Source organism: Vulpes lagopus, chromosome 2, assembly GCF_018345385.1.
Source record: "Vulpes lagopus strain Blue_001 chromosome 2, ASM1834538v1, whole genome shotgun sequence".
NCBI classification, from domain to species: Eukaryota; Metazoa; Chordata; class Mammalia; order Carnivora; family Canidae; genus Vulpes; species Vulpes lagopus.
In genome coordinates this window covers 54,093,117-54,113,038 of record NC_054825.1, presented here as the reverse complement: position 1 = coordinate 54,113,038, position 19,922 = coordinate 54,093,117, and the positions used below count along the sequence as shown (strand labels likewise).

The 19,922-nt window shown below is 43.4% G+C and overlaps 1 protein-coding gene across 18 annotated transcripts in view; it reads left to right on the top strand.

The window, feature by feature from the left end:
- The window catches only part of TPM1 (tropomyosin 1), a 28,219-nt gene extending 9,061 nt beyond the window's left edge, over window positions 1-19,158 (top strand). For 4 of the 18 annotated variants that reach the window (XM_041736884.1, XM_041736975.1, XM_041736877.1 and 1 more), the window contains 7 exons: window positions 4,966-5,099; window positions 7,353-7,470; window positions 8,743-8,813; window positions 9,576-9,651; window positions 10,114-10,176; window positions 10,453-10,522; window positions 18,261-19,158. In XM_041736884.1, coding sequence (XP_041592818.1) covers window positions 4,966-5,099; window positions 7,353-7,470; window positions 8,743-8,813; window positions 9,576-9,651; window positions 10,114-10,176; window positions 10,453-10,522; window positions 18,261-18,343 — 615 coding nt within the window. In that variant the 3' untranslated portion in view covers window positions 18,344-19,158. Of the gene's footprint in view, window positions 1-4,965; window positions 5,100-7,352; window positions 7,471-8,742; window positions 8,814-9,069; window positions 9,146-9,575; window positions 9,652-10,113; window positions 10,177-10,452; window positions 10,523-11,945; window positions 12,029-13,433; window positions 13,633-18,260 lie in introns of those variants that run through there. The other 14 variants (XM_041736917.1, XM_041736899.1, XM_041736968.1 and 11 more) reach the window with 7 other exon arrangements.
- The last annotated feature ends 764 nt before the right edge of the window (window positions 19,159-19,922 follow it).

Sequence of the window (19,922 nt, the reverse complement as noted above, 5' to 3'; positions counted from 1 at the left end):
GGCTCCATGCAGGGAGCCCAACACGGGACTCGATCCCAGGACTCCAGAATCACGCCCTGGGCTGAAGGCAGGCACTAAACCGCTGAGCCACCCAGGGATCGCCTAGAATGCTTTTTTAAAGTAAACATCATTGCTGGGTTTTTTTGTTTTGTTTTTAGTTGTGTTGGCTGTAACATCTGGATTTCATGAAAATCTAGGCCTAAAAGTTTTCTTTCAAATCTGATTTGGAGTAATATTTTGCTGTATTGAGGTGGCCGTACCCTTGATTTCTGTGTAGTACCGTACTGTATTGGGTGGGGGGCAGTTGTGTACCTACCCTTGTTTTCTGTGTGGGCAGCTAGTACCTTCGGGTTGGGTGAGGGGACAGGGCAGGCACAACTGCAAAGTGTCTGGTGGTTGTTTAACAACAGATCTGCAGGAAGATAATTGGTAGCCTTTACTAATATAGCAGTCTCTTCTGAGTAGCTCATTACACGTTGGGACACAATAGCACTTTTGAAATAAAAGAAACTAGCATCCCAAACTGAAAGACTCCACCAGCAGTGTCAACACACAGCCGTTGTTAGAAGAAGCTAACCCAGCACACTGAGGGTGATTTCCATGCCTGGAAATAATTTGCGTCTTGGGTCTTGACCCTTCCCAAATGCCTTATTTATATGTGCTTTTAAAATAACAGCTACTCATGTGGCTGTGGGCTTGTACTGACAGAGGTAAACACAGGCTAAATCTTCAGTAGACTGCCCAGGTTCTGTGATGAAAGGAACCTTAGAGAATACCTAAATAAACCTCAAAACTTAAAAAAAACACCAGGAATAAAAGCCATTAAAGGTGAGGGGGGCCTTTTGTTTTTTATTTATTTTTTTAATTTATTTTATTTTATTCATGAGAGACCCAGAGAGAGAGGCAGAGACATAGAGGGAGGAGCCGGCTTCTTGTAGGGAGCCTGATGCGGAACTCGATCCATGGACCGAGATCATGCCCTGAGCCAAAGGCAGATGCTCTACCGCTCAGCCACCCAGGCGCCCCACGTAGGGGCCTTCTGAACAAAGGGCATAATCCCAAATACATACACACAAAAAATTTGAAAGAAGTACCCTTAATTTATTGGTGGAATTAAACTTCATTTGAATTCTAGGGACCCAAACAACATTGCAACCATACCAATATGGTAGGGCTTGAGAAGCTGGTAAGAGTCCAGATTTTTCCCAGAGAAGGCTTTCATGGGGACAGATGTACCCCGAGACACTGCTCTCAGATCCCAGCTGTAGCCTATAAGCACCTTAGCCTGTCCTGGGAAACCCCAGGAGCAGCAGGCATTGATTTCCTGGCTTGAGAGCAAATGCCCTGTGTCCCTATAGGAGGTGTCACTCACCCATGAGTGCTGCGTGATGAAGTTATTTCTGAAAGGACTGAGAGGACTTAAGAGGATGGCGTTCAATATAGTAACTTCTCTAGTCCTGGCCATCCTCTGTTGCGGAAGCCTTGCTTTTGTGTGGGTAGTTGTGTTAGTGGAGGCTGTAGAGGATCTCCCACTCTGATTTAGGAAGACAGAAGGCACCCGGGGTAAGAACCACCAATCCAGCGCTGTCGTGAGATTCCTGGAGAAGTAACAGAGTCCACACATGAGGACCCAGGCAACTGGGGTTCTAGTCTTGTTCTCCCACTGATGGCTGTACGGCCTGAGCATAGTCAGCCCTCTATCAAAAATCCTCTATCAAAATCCTCTATCAAAAATTCTTTTGAACAGAGAGCTCAGAGAGTAGTTCCCAAAAGATTTGCCAGCTGCTGTGGATGGTGGGGCAGGGAAGGTGCAGGAATGGAACAGGTTGCTTATATTGCAGATGCCTGCCCTCCCCTCTGACCTCCTGAATTAGAATCTCTGGGGATGGGGCCTGAAAGTTTGGCATTGTTAACGCGCACCTCCTAGTGGATTCCGGTACTCAGCCAGTTGTGGGAACTGCTGAATGATGCCTAGGGACCTTTAAAACAATTGAGACCCCATTTTGTGAACCACCCACAGGTGTAATCTCTCTAGTGCTGGCTCCTAGAATGGACCTCCATTCCCAGCTGTTGCTTGGGTGCCCTGGATGAGGCCCTCTTGGGCGGTATTCCTGCAAGACCCAACCCATAATGTCAGGAAGTCTAAGTAGTTCTGCAAAATGCTCCCAGGGAAACAGTGAGTGACATTTACAAAACAGGGTCCAGGACTAAAGGAAGAATGGTTAGAGTTAGAGGCAATAAGAGGGAAGATAGAGATTGATGAGGAGAACCTTTCAGGTCAAGAAATCTTGTGTAGAGTGGCAAGAACAAGCATTGGTCTTTCCCCTCTGGTGCCCCAGCTGGGTGAGAAGCCAGGGACCTAGGTTGCCCTGTCACCCTGAATGTCGTTTCCCTAGAGCATAAACAGGCTTCTTCCTGTGAGTACAAAGTCCTCAAGGTTGGGGCCCAGATGAAACAGAAAGCAGAAATTTAAAATGTGGTGGCTACAAGAAAACATTTTAGAGAAAATCTTGTTGACATTTCTCTGGCCACAGCACTTGTAACAAGGATACTTGCCTTCATATTAAAATAATAATTATGAAAGAAGGGGAGGAGACTAATACTTTTGAGTACATGACATAGACATACTACAGTATTTGTGGTTTTGCTCTTTGTTTTTTCAGCTTTCAGACTCGCTTATCTCCCTCTACCCCTCATTCATAAAGGACATAGAATCTTACTAGAAATGGAAAATACAGAAAAGTGACCAAAGCAGATCTGACCCAAAAGTCGACCCTTTTAATGTATACTTCCTTCCAATTTTGAAAAAATAAGGTTGAGAAGACAGTTGCTTCTACATAAGAAATTTATCGTCCCGGGATCCCTGGGTGGCGCAGCAGTTTGGCGCCTGCCTTTGGCCCAGGGCGCAATCCTGGAGACCCGGGATCGAATCCCACGTCGGGCTCCCGGTTCATGGAGCCTGCTTCTCCCTCTGCCTGTGTCTCTGCCTCTCTCTCTCTCTCTGTGACTATCATAAATAAAATTAAAAAAAAAGATTAAAAAAAAGAAAGAAAGAAATGTATCGTCCCTATTACCCTCCCCCCTCCTCTAGAAAAAACCCATACTCACCTGCCCATTAGATTTAGCAAAACCCATTACTAGCTGTGCACTGGGAAGGATTTACCGTGTAGGCCAGTGTGGTTGTAAACTGTCGTCCTTGGATCCATTTCCCTCTTCCCCATGCCCTGTCTCGTCAGCCAGTTATTATTACATAGTTAATTTTTGACAAGATAAAAGTATATTTGAATTTTTTTTTTTTGTAAAGTCCTTCACCCCAGTTGGAGGTGCCCTAATCACCTCTTCCCTAGACAAAACTTGGCATTTAAAATTTTACAAATCCTGATGGGCAAATGGTTGAATGTTCTCGTATTAATTTCATTCAAGGCCGTAATCACAGATTCTAACTATATGGGTCTTTCAGACTTTGTACATCGTGGGTCCCTGAGCTAAGAAAGTTTCTTTTGTTTAAATTAGGTTGGTTTTACTTGTTTTATTCAGTAGACATTTACTGAGCCCATATTGTGTGCAGAGAACTGTGACTCCCTACATGTAAGGAGCTTCCTGTTGAGTAAAGAAGATGGGAATATAGATAGAACTAGCATGGGTGCTTAAGTATGTATCTTAGTTTTTAGAAATCTCTCAAGTGTCCTGAAAACTTGATCACTCCATGATACCCGCATATTCAAAGTGGAATTGGTTGAGGAAATGGAACCTGATTAGTAAGTCCTAGCTTTGACTTCCACGCGTAGTATTTAAACAGACACCAATGCAAGTGTCTGCAGTGGACCATCACAGTCCTACAAGTGTTCTGAAGCTCATAATAGCAAGTGTTTATAATAGTAAGCAATCATTGCATCCCCGAAAAAGAAACATCTTAATTCGGATACAGATATCAATAAAAATAGTCTCTGTACTGCTTTCCTCCTTAAGGAGTTTGAAACTTTTCTTGTAGCAACCTTGTAAGAAATGCCAGTAAGCTTATCTCAAAAACACTTGGGAAATTTGTCTTGGCCCTGTTCTAGGGTGGCCGAGTTCTTTTACACCGGTTGCTGAAAAGAGGGGGGGGCGGGGTTACTAGATTTCCTTGCATCTGTAGGGTGTATAGTATAGAATGGCTGAATTTGGGCAGCCTGGGTGGCTTAGAGTTTAGTGCCGCCTTCAGCCCAGGGTGTGATCCTGGAGACCCGGGATCGAGTCCCATGTCAGGCTCCCTGCATGGAGCCTGCTTCTCCCTCTGCCTGTGTCTCTGCCTCTCTCTCTCTCTCTCTCTCTCTCTCTCTATCTCATGAATAAATAAATACAATCTTTAAAAATGGGGGGAGGGGCGCCTGACTGGCTCGGTTGGTAGAGTATGTGACTCTTGATCTTGGCTTCATGAGTTCAAGCCCCACATTGAGTACAGAAATAAATAAATATTTTTTAAAAATGGCTGAATTTTTAATTATTTTAGTTCCTTTATAAGACTCCTTTGAACCAATGGCCAGGAGAAGGGGGAATGCAGACTCCTGAGTCTGGTTTCTGGCTGTCATGCTCTTATCTTGTGTGGCCGAGCCCGGGTAAGTGCTGCCTCTGTTCGGCCCCCACCCCGTCACCCCTCTGTGAGTGAGGTGGCCACAGTGGCAGTCAGGGTCAGTGTGGAAGTTCCAAGGAAGAAAAGAACCCAGTGAGAGAGTGCGCTCGTTCACAGTCCCTCTGTCCACTGAAAACTGTATGTGCAGACTTGTAAACACACCAGTTCATTGTATCAAATCATCATAGCCTTGCAGAACTCCAGAGTTGACCAGGGCAGGTGGTGCCCTTGGAGGTAGGTCCCCACGGGGCCAGGCTTCCTGTCTGAAATCTGTGTTGCAGGCTCCACCACTTCCTGAAGGCACTCCCCTCACTTTTCTCTCCCAGCCTGAAATGCCTTTCATTCTCTCTGCCTAGGCTGAAGCCGATGTAGCTTCTCTGAACAGACGCATCCAGCTGGTTGAGGAAGAGTTGGATCGTGCCCAGGAGCGACTGGCAACAGCTTTGCAGAAGCTGGAGGAGGCTGAGAAGGCAGCGGATGAGAGCGAGAGGTGAGGGTGCCTCTCCCAGCCCATCTTTCTGCACAGGCCTCCCTTCCGGGTGCGACAGGGAGGCTTCTCTGATCTGGGGCTTAGGAGTTTTACAGTCCCTTGGGGGAATCATTTCCTCGTTCAATCCCAGATATAACTTTACTGGGTTTGTTTGTTTAACATTAGTGGGATACCTGTGTGCCAAGCACTATTTTTAAACCCCGAGGTTACAAAGAAGAAAAAAATCCTATTCCTGCCCTCATGCAGCTCCCTGTCCAGCAAAGGAGATGGACATTTAAACCAGACATTCTAGGGATGCCTCTTGGTTCATTCAGCTCCTGCTGACCACAGAGCAATTAGGCATTTTTTAAAAGATAAACTTTATTTTAAAATACACAGCGGAGACTGGGCCTCGATAAATGAACCAGGGACTCTCAATTGTCAAATAACCCTAAAAATAAGTGGAAGAGGAAGCACAGATAAAACAGTAATATGATCTGTGACAGTAAATTGTTTTGGACTTAGTACTGCTGATAAGACACTGATGCACATGTAAATACAGAAGATACCTGTGTATTCTGAGCCCGCTCCGTGTAACGAGGCTCTTCCTGACTTACTACTCCAAGATTCAGCTTTGTGGTAGTAAAGGAAAACCATGGCCGTATAGACGCACAACTCCATGTATCCTAGAAGGTATTCTTTCTTATGCTCAACCATTCAAATTCATATATTCCTATTACATAGAAGCATTCCAAGCATGACTCATTGAGACTAGAGAGTTCTGCTAGAAGGATGAGAGAGTGGTGTGGTGGTTCAGAACCCGGGGAGAGTGTATCTGTGCTGTGACCTGGGCAGGTGAATGCCATCAGCCATTCTTTCCATTTCTCCCTCTAAGATAGAAGTGAGTTTCTGCTCCCTGTCACCAGGGATAGAGAGTAATTTCAGACTTGAAGATTAAAGAAGCTTTTAAGTTGAAGTTTCCAGTTCATTATTCACTGTTGCTTATTGTTTCTTCTCTAATGGAGAGTGTTGGAATTCCTTAAGATGACTCATCATCTCTTGCAGTGCACACATACCAGTGGTTTTGTGGCTGATCCTTCCTGAAATATACTTGTTAGTGAGCCTAAAAGACAGTCTGGCAATGTTAGAGTTTGTAGGAAAAAGGAATTTAGAGATGACTTACCCCATCCCTTCGTTTTACAAAGGAGAAAACGAGGACTCGTCGGTTAATGCGACCCATCCAAAGTCTCACAACGAATTTATGGCTAAGCCAAGACGCGAATCTTGGTTTCCTAATATATACCATAGTACTTCATCCAAAATTACTGGTTTATTTATCTGAACTGTCTTGCTCAGATTTTATTAAATGAATCCCGTTTTAACATGACTTATGCCTTGGGCAGCCCAGGTGGCTCAGCGGTTTAGCGCCGCCTTCAGCCCAGGGCCTGATCCTGGAGACCTGGGATCGAGTCCCATGACAGGCTTCCTGCTTGGAGCCTGTTTCTCCCTCTGTGTGTGTCTCTGCCCCCTCCCCCCATGAATAAATAAAATCTTTAAAAAAAAATGACTTATGCCATAAAATGAACATATTACGGAACAATTCACGTTTTCCAAAACTTAACACCAAACATATGTGTTCAGCGTAGACAACGGTATCAGTGTGTCTCAACACCTCTATGGTGAAAGAATTCTATTAAAGGCAGAATTCATAGTTTCTTATCTAAAGTATCTGTTGACCCATAGGAAATTGCCATTTTTACAGATCTGATGCAGTCAAGTATCAGCAGTTTCCTATGGTTCAGTCACATTTGTAGCTAATGGGGTAAGAACAGCTACCTTCTTAATAAGGAAGAAGAACATGAAGACAAAATTTGTTTTTGTTAAAACTTTGGTCTATTTTCAAGCTGAAGCTTCTCACCAGGAAAAAGAAGAAATCCCGTGATTTATATAGCAAGTAAAGCATGTTGGTGTTTCCTGTTTCTGTGCCTCCCAGTTTCAAACGGGATCCTGACTTCGCACCTTTCATTTAACATTAGATCCCTGGACGGTTTTCACCAGTATTGAAAGTGTGAGGTTTCATTCACAAAAAACAGAGATGTGAATGTCTTTTTCTGCCTTGAGCTCTGGAAACTCTTACTTCATGGTTTGGAAAATAAGAGCAGCTCTGTGCTCTATTTTGGTCTACCGGTTACACCAAGCCTCACAGACCAGTGAAGTGTGGGCCTATGGCGATCTCCTCTAAACCTTGGATCTTCCTGCTTGTCTCCTTTTCAGAGGCATGAAAGTCATTGAAAGCCGAGCCCAAAAGGATGAGGAGAAAATGGAAATTCAGGAGATCCAACTGAAAGAGGCCAAGCACATTGCTGAAGATGCCGACCGCAAGTATGAAGAGGTCAGATCTTGGGACCCAAAGCCTCATGACTTGCCAGCAGTGGCCTTGGTGGGGGCTGGGGAACCGTGCTTATGAGCCTTGGGTTCTTTCGTGAAACACTGCTGTATTGGTGGAAATGGGTGGTTTTGAGAAACAGAGTTCCCTTGTCTCCAGAAAATAGTTCTGATTTGATCCTGCTAGGGGATCCCAGGCTTTATCATAAAGCCAATCCATAGCATTGCGAAAGACCAAAGTTTCCCCCAGGATCCCCGCCCCCCACCTTTGCAGCAGCCAGACCAGGAGAAAAGGCAGTTGGGCCTCTTGTCACTTGCGGAAAGAGCCTCTCATATTGTCACCACGCAGGCAGCTCTTCCTGGTGTGACTCACCTAGCACCATCCACTTCAGGCAGCATGGAGACACAGTCCATTGCGCTAAAGTCCGTGTAGATTCAAAAGGCTTTTTTCAGTCTGTCCTCTCTTTTCCAGTTGATAGAATCCCATTGTCAAGAGAGGTTCACAGGTGAATCAACTTCTGGTCCTGTCCCCATGAGCACAACCTCCTGTGATAACAAAGCTAATGATTTGTTTTAGTTTTCCCTTAATGTATCATGGCTATCTTGAAATGGTATTGACACTCCTTTTTTTCTACTTTTTAAAATTATTTTATGACCACCATTATTACCACTCTGGTTACCCTATACCCACTACTTGAAATGCTTCAGAGGATCCCTTCTCTCAGGTTCTTTCCTCCACTGAATCGAGAGCTTGATTAGTCATCTTACCAGTTCATCTTATGTTAGCTTCTGTTGCTATTCTGTTGTCATTTTTAACATCCTCCACAAAGAGAAGGTTGAGGTACAGGGCTCTAAATTGGTAGAGTTCTCAGGATTATTTTCAGTGTGTTTTGGCAGCCCCTACCTTTACAGCATCAAATGGATCATGTCTCATCGTGCTGCTATTTTTGAGATTGTAAATTTTGTATCTCTCCCTCCTTCCACACTTAGGCTGGCTATGTAATTATAGGAACTTCACCTGGGTTAGACTTAAAATGAGACTGCCTACTCAAAACCAACCATTCTGGATCTTTGTGAGCCGAAGCCTCTGGTCTACTCTCCATTGGCCCTCCCAGTAGAGAGTTACTTCTTTCCAGTCCATGGGAAAGAGAGTCATCTTATTTGTCTATAAGAACTACTAGGGGCTGGTAGATCCGTTCCCCACCTCTATGCCCATGCCTTGCCCCCTTACTCAAAGCTTGCCACCCTCATGATGTGTGTATGTGTGTCTGTTCTACAGGTGGCCCGTAAGCTGGTCATCATTGAGAGCGACCTGGAACGCGCAGAAGAACGGGCTGAGCTCTCAGAAAGGTAAGTAGGCCTGGTGCCGGTCTGCTGTGTGTGGGATGCTACAGAGCAGTGACTAAACAGCATGACCTTCTGGCAGCTGCACATTTACCTGTTTCAGCTCCGGGCTCCTTCTGTGCTCATCTGCCGTGGATGAGCTGCGAGTACGGAACACAGAGGGCTTGTGTGGGGTGTCTGTGTGAATGCGTGTATCACTGCATGCCTTACCTGCACACTGATTTTGAGAATGGCCTTGTGCATTTCCTGTGTCCACTAACAGCCAAGTTCGACAGCTGGAAGAACAATTAAGAATAATGGATCAGACCTTGAAAGCATTAATGGCTGCAGAGGATAAGGTACTGATGGCTCATGTATGGTTTTAGGTTTAACTGCAACGCAGACGTCTTTCAGCTTCCAGTGTCTACTGGTTCGTTTGGTATAACGACACCCTCTGCTGTCTTCTATCTTGCTTTAAGTGCTTTCTTTGGGTCCTTTATACTCCTTTGTTTTTCCTTCATAAATGCTCTTTGGTGCAGCCAAAAAAGAAGCCAAATTATCACACTTCAGAATTGTTGGATTTTGTCACCCTGCCTTTCTGCTGTTGCAGGGTTGGGGGGCAGTGTCCTTGGCAAAATTGAGCATTTTACTACCTGACGATTTGGCTACTTTAAGGCAGCCCTTTGTTCTCTAGGACTCAGTTCTCACTTTTTCCCATCCCTCTCCTTTTTCTCTCCTCCTTCCTTGGGCTTGTCTCCCACCCTTTCTGCCTCTGATCGAAAACATTAGCAAATGTGCCGAGCTTGAAGAAGAATTGAAAACTGTGACGAACAACTTGAAGTCACTGGAGGCTCAGGCTGAGAAGGTAGGCCAGGAGCATGGTGTGGGGGAAAGGCATCTCTCATAAGAGCTGCTCAAAAAACACGTACTTTTTCTCATCTGAGGCCCCGCCGATGAAAGCAACAGTCCCTTAGGCGTTTTATTTAGCAAATGGCATCATTTTGAGGTGATGTCCTGATGGTTATTGGATAACATGTTTTTTTTTTTAATAGGGAAAATATTTTATGTTGAATATGTGAATCGTCTGTAACAATTTAATTTAAACCAAGCACCACATGGCTAAGTTATCTTGTTCTTAACCCATGTAAAACAATAGGCAAGAAAACAGAGAATGTATTGTAGCATGCCATTTGATATCAGAGGCTCCATTACCTCCTAAGAGATCCTCAACATCTGTTGGCTGGGCTGGCACTTTCTTTGTATTAGAAGACCTGAGTATAGAGTGAGCTCTATAGCCTGACATCTGGAATGCTCTTTCTAATTACAGTACTCGCAGAAGGAAGACAAATATGAGGAAGAGATCAAGGTTCTTTCTGACAAGCTGAAGGAGGTAATATGAGTGTTTTAGAATGAAGCCAACTGGATTTTAACTGAGCCCCATTCTTATGGAGCTGAAGTATGGTAATCCAAGAAGTATGGTAATCCAAGTCAGGAATGTTCAAAGGCAGTCCTGGCGTTAATGTGCTATGCTAGCGACTGACAGGTCCTTCTAGATCCATATTACGGGTGCTGTGCTTCATTTTCATGCTCTAGGGTTCCCTATATTTGTAGCTACTAGTGACATAAAGCTTCCCAATTTTGACTGAAATAAATGGAATCATTGCAGGCCGAGACTCGGGCTGAGTTTGCGGAGAGGTCAGTAACTAAATTGGAGAAAAGCATTGATGACTTAGAAGGTAAGATCTTAAGGTTTGTTTTTAATTTAGTCCTATAGTTGCATACTGACCTTGCAAACAGTTCTCCAATCCAAGTGCATCCTCCTTGATACACTTTTTTGCTCTTGCATATTCTTCCTATCTGTCCTTTGGGGTTTTCATTCTGTGACTCTTAAAACTCTTGGACCTGAGTCCTGTGCTCACCAGATGACTCAAGCCACCAGAAGAGGCCCGTTTCTCTCTAATGGCAGATGCCATCCAGCTTTATGTCACACTCTGGAGAAGTATGGCAGGTTTATTTGTCATTGTGGGTGAGGTGGTTGTAGGGTGATAGCAACTAGCTTATTTTCTGCTATTAATACCTCCTAATTGTCAGAGTGGCATGGATTTGTTTTTAGACACAATTCATCTTCTAAGTAAGAATCCAACGTAAGGGTGGGGTTTAAGTCCTTAATGTCCTCGAGATGCTCCACATTTTGAAAGGGGTGTGGGGATAATAGGACTTTTCTTTTTTTTGAGATTATACTTAAGCCTTTCTCCCCTAAGGTACGTAGGTTTTGTTTTAGGAACACCCACCTTAATCGCACAGAAATGCTAAATGTGGAACTCTGAGTCGTGAGAAGGGTCAGCTATGAAAAAGAAAGGGAAATACTTAAATTCAAGAAAGGCAGAAGGGGCTGGCAAAGGCCCCAAAGGTTGGTGCAGACAATAACCAAGCTAGAGAGGAAGAGTGGGTGACAGATGGTTGCAGAACAATCTGCCTAAGTGCAGAAGTATGAAATCTTCATCATTACAAAGACTAAATTGCAGATTTGGCACAGCACCACCATAAATGTGTAGCTCTCCTTCTCAAGCCTCCTGGGCCAGGAGCAGGGTGGCTTAGAGAGAAGACTTCACAAGGCAGCTTCCAGGGTGCCCAGAAACCCATAACCCAGAAGTCCATTTTGGTCAGGAAGTCAGTGGTTTGAAGGTGGAGCCAGATAAGAATGACAGACAAGAGTCACAAGTTGTCCTTCCAAAACACTGTCCTTGGATATTTTTCCCACTGTTTATAGTCGCAGGTGGCTGACCGTGCCAGCACCATTAAAATACAGCTATAGACAGGAAAAGTGTTCTATCACCTACCCAGGAGACAGCCTTCTGTGGTCTCATTTAGGACTTAACATGGTGTACTGACATACCAACCACATTTGTGATGATTTTCATATTTGGTCTTCTTGTTTTATTTTCTAATGGCTTTTGTTCTTTTTGTTTTTGTTTCAATTCATTTAAAAACAAAACGCACGCCTCCTGCATTGGCCACCTGCTGCGATACCACTTCCTTCATGCACTGCCCTTTCCTTGCTGCTGTGTCGGGATGGCGTCCGCGCCACCCACCCCCACCCTCCATCTCTTGATCACTCTCCATGCCCTTGCATCTCTGCCTTCCACTTCCTGGTCATAGACGAGCTGTACGCTCAGAAACTGAAGTACAAAGCCATCAGCGAGGAGCTGGACCACGCTCTCAACGATATGACTTCCATGTAAATGTTCATCCACCCTGCCTGCTCACATCCGTGCCCTCACGCTAATATGATAAACTCACCGCTGCTCCCTTCTCTACCTCCAGAAGCTCCATCTTTACGCTTTTCTGTTTATTCTTTGCATAACCTTAGGATAGTTATTGTTTGTTCACAGTCTACTAATATAAAAGCCAAGCAGATTAAGTCTAGCTATAGAAATCATTTTCCTTTCAGAATCTGTTTATTTCACAATCTCTGAGCTAGATTTTTTTCCCACCAAGCAGTGAATTGAAGTATGAACGATTGGAGCACTACCCTCTTAACGAACTTAAACCAGGTTCAAGTAAACTTAGAAGGCTATGGAATTGTGCGGGAACTTCCCCAGAAGTATCAAAAATTGGCTTCCTGAGACTCAATTAAATACAATATAATTTTTGTAAAAGAAATTAAGGAACCCTAAAGTGTCCAGTTACTGATGATCTGAGAGGAAATTGATCCAGTACAGCCTAAGGAATGATGCTGTGAGGGATCATCTCTTCCTTGCTTTTAAGAATTCTGGAAAGAAATGGTTCATCTCCTGGATACCAGAGCCTTTAATTTTCTGTGTTTAGGTAAAAGAAATACTTACATTGAACACCCTAATTGGTGTCAAAGTATTGGGAAATAAAACACTGATGACATAGTATGAGTTTGGGAGTTAATGGCCCACCTTTAACTGTGTGAGACAGTGAGCATTGGAGTAGATCCCTCATTCTCATGAGAACTTTGAGCAGACACAACTAATCCGCATATGGTTAACCATACCTTAGCATTACACTTCTGCCTCTTTGAATTCTAACCTCCAGTGTTCCACAGAGGGTTCTCTTCATTCTAATAATAAGGCACTGAATTCTGTATAAGCTAGGAATTTCCCCACCCACCCATGCAAGAAATTGGTAGCCTGAAGAGTGTGGCATGTCCCTGCTGCCTTCCAGGTTATAGAATCTCCACATCACCATTAGAGACAGTGACTGTCACCATGGAAAGTAGAATTGCATCCTCTCCTCCCTCATTTGTCAATGTGGGAGTAAATCAGAACGTCTGTCTCTAAGGAGTTTTCCAGTGCTAAAATGTGGTGATTCTATGGGGAAAACTTATAGCATCAGGTATGGATTGAATATCCTAAAAGGTGGGTTAGCTTAAAATCTATTTTTGAACTCTGTTCTTGGGTCGTCTTGGCCACGGCCCCTCCCCTAGAGGGACTTGCACTAGCCCTGGGTCCAGACGCTGGTGGGTGAGGATGGACATGCTCCTGCAGGTGCAGCTGGCAGAGGGTTTTGCATGTGTGCTTTCTGGCCTGTGTTTCAAGGGCTGCTCTCATCTGTTTGGTTTTCCTTTATTCCATTGTGCCACTTTGTTTTCTTTCTCTCCCACCTTTTCTCCTCATGCAGATAAGTTTCTTTGCTTCACTCCTCCTGAGACCCCTTCATCAAGCTGGCTGTCCCACCTCTCTGAGCTCTACAGGTGGCTGTATGTTCCCCAGCTGCCGTGGCTCGCTCTTTTAGCACCCTGCCCAAGAGCCAGGCACACCGCTTTCCATTGTACAGAAGCTCCTCATTTCAGTGTCAAATAAACACTGCATAAGCTCTCTCTGTTTGCCATTCTTTTTACTTCTTACTTCCTGACATTTTAGTTTCAACGCTGAATAAAATGATAAATCTATTTCACACACATGAGGATTAGTTTTTGGCCACTACCTTTTTTTTTTTTTTTCATTCTCAACATTAATGTTAAACATTCCTAAACCAGTAGTAGTTCCTTACGGAACTTTCAAAAAATATTCACTCATGGTTCCCTCATAGAGTTTTGGTTTGCAAAGGTTAGAGTGAGGCCTGGGTATCTGCGTAGGGGGGTTTGTTTTGTATTGTATTTTTGAGGTGGTGGTGGTACTGGTATGTAGTCCTCATTGAGAACCTCTGCACATTTGCTTGCTTGAGTGAGAAGATGTGCCTTGAGCAGTGTCTTCCCCTGCCAGAGGTTTGGCATTGGACACGGAGAGCCCTCTATGTTGATGTTGAGGTGGTCCTACTTGTAGGGACGTGGCTAACTAGCATCCCACACTGCCGGGAATTCACATAATTGGAATCGTGAAAAAGAACTTGTATTCAACAGCGATAGTTGAGGTTACTGTCAATCATCCTTTCAAGGCACAAAGAACAGTTAGAGCATTTTAAAAGTATATTCATTACTCAGCCACCTTCATTTGGATCAGGAAAGACATCATAAGTTTTCTAAATATGATAATGTTTAGGTCCAGATTCATTTTTGTGCCCTTAAGGACATCACATATTTATTAGGAAGGGATAGATAGATAGGTAGATATAGATGATACAGATATAGATCTATGTGTATAGATATATAGATATCACAAAGAATATATATTCTTTGTGATAACGGGTTTTTTCCTTCATTTGTAGACATTTTTGAAGTATAGTCATTAGAGTTAATTCTTTTTTTCTCTCTGAAAGTGTAGTTAGTAGTAGTTGTTCAGAATACAGTTCTATTTTATGTAGGCTTCACTAGTTCACTCCAAAAACAAGAGCTAAGTGATTTTAAAAGAGAAACACATTGCAAAATTAGAACTTTAAAATGGTATGAACTTTTGTTTCTTAATTCCCAGCATTTCTGCATCCTCAACAATCTGGCTGTATTTCTCCTGTGTTTTAAATGTGGGTGATTTTCATCTGTTTTTGTTAGACTGAGAGGGTTGATATGTACCACTATACTCAACTTAGACAAACTGAAAATAATGTCAATCACACTATAAAGACTTCAGAGCAAAGGAAAAATACTTTTTTTAAGAGGACCACAAATTAAAGTATTTCAATAGTGATATAGTAGACTTTCTAAAATTTAGAATCAACATCTCTCTCTTGAGAGTGTAAAGACTTCTAAAATTTCATGGATTTTTTTTCCCCCCTAAGGCTTTTTGGGTCTGCTTTTGACTGATTCCAAACCCCCCTCCCTTTTTTTTTTTTTTTTTTTTTTTTTAGCTCCTAGTGATTGAAGTGAGCCCTTCTTTGAGTGACCCTGCTTCCTACTAGAGACAAAATGATGAGTTTAAAAGTTCTGCTGAGCAGATATGCAGTTAATTCTAGAGGCACATCTTTTTTTCTTTTTTTTTTTTTTAAACCAGAGACTTTCACACTTTTTCTAATACATTCTAAAGGGGAAATGGGAAACTGATGGTTTGGAAAGGCAAATCTAGAATAGCCCAAGAAGGTAAGGGTTCACGAGTGGATAAATAACAACTTGATTCTGTCAAGAAATTGTTGGGATCCAGGTTTCTAGTTTAGAGGGCCAGACCATGGCTGCTCCTACTGCAAGAATCTGGTAGGACCAAACAGAAAGCATTGCTCAGTTTGGGGGCTAGAGGTTCCAGATATCTGGGAGGTAGGAAAGGAGGAGAAAATACTCCTAAATGTATGACTGTTTCTGGTCCCTGCCCTCAGGCCACCCAGGCAAACCAGCTCCATGGTAGCTGAGTGGAGCAGGTCCAAAGGGGGATGTGGTAGGGACAACTGTCATTTAAGCTGAGTTCACGTTGACTGGGTTCTTTAGGGTTTCTCTAAAGTTATTTCATCCCAGTTTGGCCAGACAACTGGCTCAGCAAACTGAGACATCCTGCCTATGGCGATTGCCCCACATGTAGTAGTGTGAATATACAGGTAGGGTTTAAATTTGCAACCCCGGAGCATGTGCCTTACACAGGACACTGTAGAAGGCAGTGGAGATGTGAAGAGATGAGCCAGAAATGCTCTTTGCCCTTGATGAGCTGGCCATCTTGCTGGAAGGTAGAGAAGTGAAGTGTGTCTGAACCTATAGATGGGTATACATTTGGAGCTACCTGGAGAAGGTGACATTTGGCTAGGGTTTTGAATATCTAGAGGATATGGTTGAGCAAAGAGGATAAGTAGCAGATACTCTGAGCTAGAAAGCATAGTGTATATGGCATCTTCCCCATCACCTACCACGTAGGAGGGAAAGCCAAAATAAGAATTGATCAGTTTCCCAACACATGCCAGTCTGGAGGCTGATCGTGCATTCTCTCCAGGGATGGGATTGTCAGCCTTTCAAAATCAGTACGTAGAATTTCTAGGTCCAGGTTGTCACTGTCATTTGAACCAATTTTATATCCTCCAGCTATTTATGGTAAGTGCCAGGTTCTTATCATTTGGGGAGCATCCCTTGGACCATCAGATACAGCCTGATGACCCCTCTGGTTGACCGCCCTGCCATGTGAGCAGATTATATGCCAATGTGTAAAATTCATCTTGCACTAGTCTCCCTGTGGAAGTTTGAGATTTTGTTCACTCGGTACACCTCCATCTCACACCACCATGAATGTCATTCTCTTCAACTAGTAAGCGAATGAATTTTAAGTCAGTTTCCTTTGGAAATGAGTGCCTGTTGTGTTACTCTTTGAGCAAGGTAGCACCCTGTATGGTGGTGATAGGGAGAGGCACAGGGAGCTTAGTTCTGCAAAACTGCATGAAGCAGCCACTGGGGGTCCCTCTTGGTACTGCCTGAAAGGAAAGCTCTAGCCACAGGAGTGCAAGTGAAAGGGGTTCTGGGAAGAGGTGGGCAAAATGGGCAGGTTGAGGTTTCAATGTAATATCTCCACTGTGATGCTCTGCCTCGGTTCCTCAGGCTGTTGCCAGAAACTGCATGTGGTTCTGTTCATGCAGCGGTTTTAGTAAGGTATAAAAGGAACATCCCCCTCCTCCTCTCTCTTCCTTACCCCTGTCACTCCCTTTCCCTCCCCGGTCACCAAGAGAGAAATCCTGGCGGCTCCTAAGTCTGCCAGGCCTTTCCCGCCCACCCTTCCTGGGCATGGGACAGATGACCACCGGGGAAGGGTGAGCTGCTCGGCAGGTGACCTGAGGTATCTCTGTGTGCTGTTAACTCCTTTACCAAGTCTGGCTAACCTCTCTTCCTTCTGCCTCTCTTCTGCTAACCTGCTTGCTGACCTGTACAGATCAACTCTACCAGCAACTTGAGCAAAACCGCCGCCTAACTAACCAACTAAAGCTGGCCCTGAATGAGGATTAAACTTAGGAAAGAGCTTGGGCTGAATTCTAGGAATGGAGCCCATGGGCAGGAAATCTTATGACTGCCGTACCTTCAACCAGTAGGGCTGACAACACTTGCTTTCTGCAGAATTGTACATGGAAGGAATTAGCTAAAAAGCTGGCTTCACCTGCATTTTCCTCTATATCTGGAATAATTAAGTTCTCTTTAAACCCCCAAACTGCTTTTATGGTAAAATTACATATATGTATATGGATTAAATACTTAGAACAATTCAGCAACTGCAGGTCCTCTTGTTTGAACTGATACATAATGAGGACCAAAAATTGTTTTGTATTTCCTACAGAGAACTGAGTCCTGCTTTAAGTTAGAAAGCCAAAGCAGAGGAGTGACTATATACATATATATATATATATTATATTGCATCGTATATATAATATATATATATACCCACATAGCTATTACATATTCATATTCCTGACTTCTTAATATCTGGTATAGTGTTTGATTAAATGTACCTATGCTTGGGCAAAATAGCTTTTGAAAACAGGAGCTCATGTCAGAAGTCCCTGATTGTCTGAAAGGTATGCTTTTATTCCGTCTAATGGTGTTGTTGGAATCTGGTGAGAATGTCATGCTAATAATAAATAGAACTATAAGAATAGCAAGAAAATGTCCTACTGAAGTGTGCATGAAATATGTTGATAATTCATTTTTTTAACGAGCAACAGAAATAAATCGTTTTAAAAGTTGCCAGAAAACCTACTTACGTCCTCTTTGTCTTCTGTGAGATTGTGTTACAACACAGCTCCCAGACCTTTAACTGCCTGTAACTCAGAAACATCTGCTGTATTAACTTCAGTGCTGCTGGCACCCCTCCCTGTCCCTACAGCATAGGGCCAGCAGACCTTCGCCAAGCGCCACCTGTGCTTTTTTTCTGAGTGAACGTTTGGTGAAAGTTTACCTGACCGCCCTGTGAGACCCTGCTGTGCCTGTAGCTCCTTCAGGTCAAAGACGTCTTCCCCCTTTGTAGGTCCTTGTCTGGAAATGAGTAATATCTTACCAGCATGCCTTGTCCTAATCATCTCATCCTTGTTTGTGACTGATGTTTGCCTGCCTAAATGTGCAAACCGCCACTGTGTCCAGAGTGCAGCTATTTATGACTTAATTTTCTAATCCCACCACAGAGAAAGTGGCTCATGCCAAAGAAGAAAACCTTAGTATGCATCAGATGCTGGATCAGACTTTACTGGAGTTAAACAACATGTGAAAACCTCCTTAGCTGCGACCACATTCTTTCATGTTGTTTTGTTGTTTTTTTTTGTTTTGTTTTGTTTTGTTTTGTTTTGTAACACCATGCTTACCATGAACCCCCCCCCCCTTAAACGCATTTTTATTTACTTTTACACTGTCACAGAAAACATCCACAAGATACCAGCTAGATCAGGGGATGGGGAAAACACATACACACACACACACACACACACACACAAAGGCAAGCCCATGGCAGGGCCGTAATGACTTAAATGTGCCATTTCCCAGGTTGACGTTGCCACACTTCATAGACAGTTTTGCAACACCGCGTACTCCGCCAGTCTAGCGATCCTCACTAAAGCAGAAAGATTTCCATTCAAAGTGCCAACGATGTATTCAACAGGCAGATTAATGTTGAAAATGCAATCAGGTGTGGTTTGGTGCTACTTTAAACAAAAAGTCCCACTGTGGTCTTTCGTTCAATATTGTTCAATTTAGAATTCTGTCCAACACTAATTTATTTTGTCTTGAGTTTTACTACAAGATGAGACTGTGGGTCCTGTATGCCCGAATTCACTAAAGCCAAGAGTTTGTAAGGCACGCTGCTCCTGTAAGACTTCTAGCCTCCTCATTGGCACATTTGCAGCTCATTACAACTTATAGGATAGCATTCGATGTGGATTTCCACTCTCCATTTCTCTATGTTAAAGTGAAAGATTTAGGCACTATGTACAATTGGTAAAGAAGAAACATTTTCATAAGAGTTATAACTATATGTAAACATTGTATAATGGTATGGAATAAAATGCACATTGTAGGACATTTTCTAAATTTGGTGGTCCTGTCATTTGTATGTTTTTACTTTGTGAACTTTGGATGGTGTGGTCGACCTACCTTCCCTTGTGAATGGTTTCTTAAAACAGTGTCCCAAAGATTAGGGGGCAAGTGGGTTTTGTGCATCATCCTCCCCACTCTCTTAAGGCAGCATCCCTTTGGTCTGTTAATGTTATAACCCAGCAGGAAAGACTCTTTTCCAAAGACCTTTCTCCATGTTCCAAGTGTATATCTGCACATTCATACAGGCTTTTGCAGTGGTTGTGCTGCTTTGAGGATTTTCACCCAAGTTAGCTAAGTCGTCTTCAGCAGTGACATATACATCAGCACATTGTGGGTGAAGGCACCAAGTGTGCTCTCCTCTTCTAGCTGTGTGACTACTGAAAAGTATTGCTCGAAAGGGTCTTCGTGATTTCCTGTTTTCTCACTCATGCTGAGTTCGAAATTCCAATACATCTTCATTTTCTCAGACTTAGAAATGGAAAATAACACAGGTCACTCCTGAAGACTTGAAGCAAACGAAAGTAGATTACAAACATGAGTTGGCCAAACTTGAGCTGCATGGGGGAAAAGGACATTCTCTTGAAAAGCAAACATGATAGAATGGAAATGAAAACTCCTCTGTGACAGATGACATAGTATTTTCATTGAAAAGTATTAAATATATCTGTAGCTGTTCTCCAAGCCCTTTGATCAGGTATTTTCTCTCCACAGAGAGGAAGGGCATGGAAGGCAAAGAAGAAGCCTGGAGGCCAGGCTTC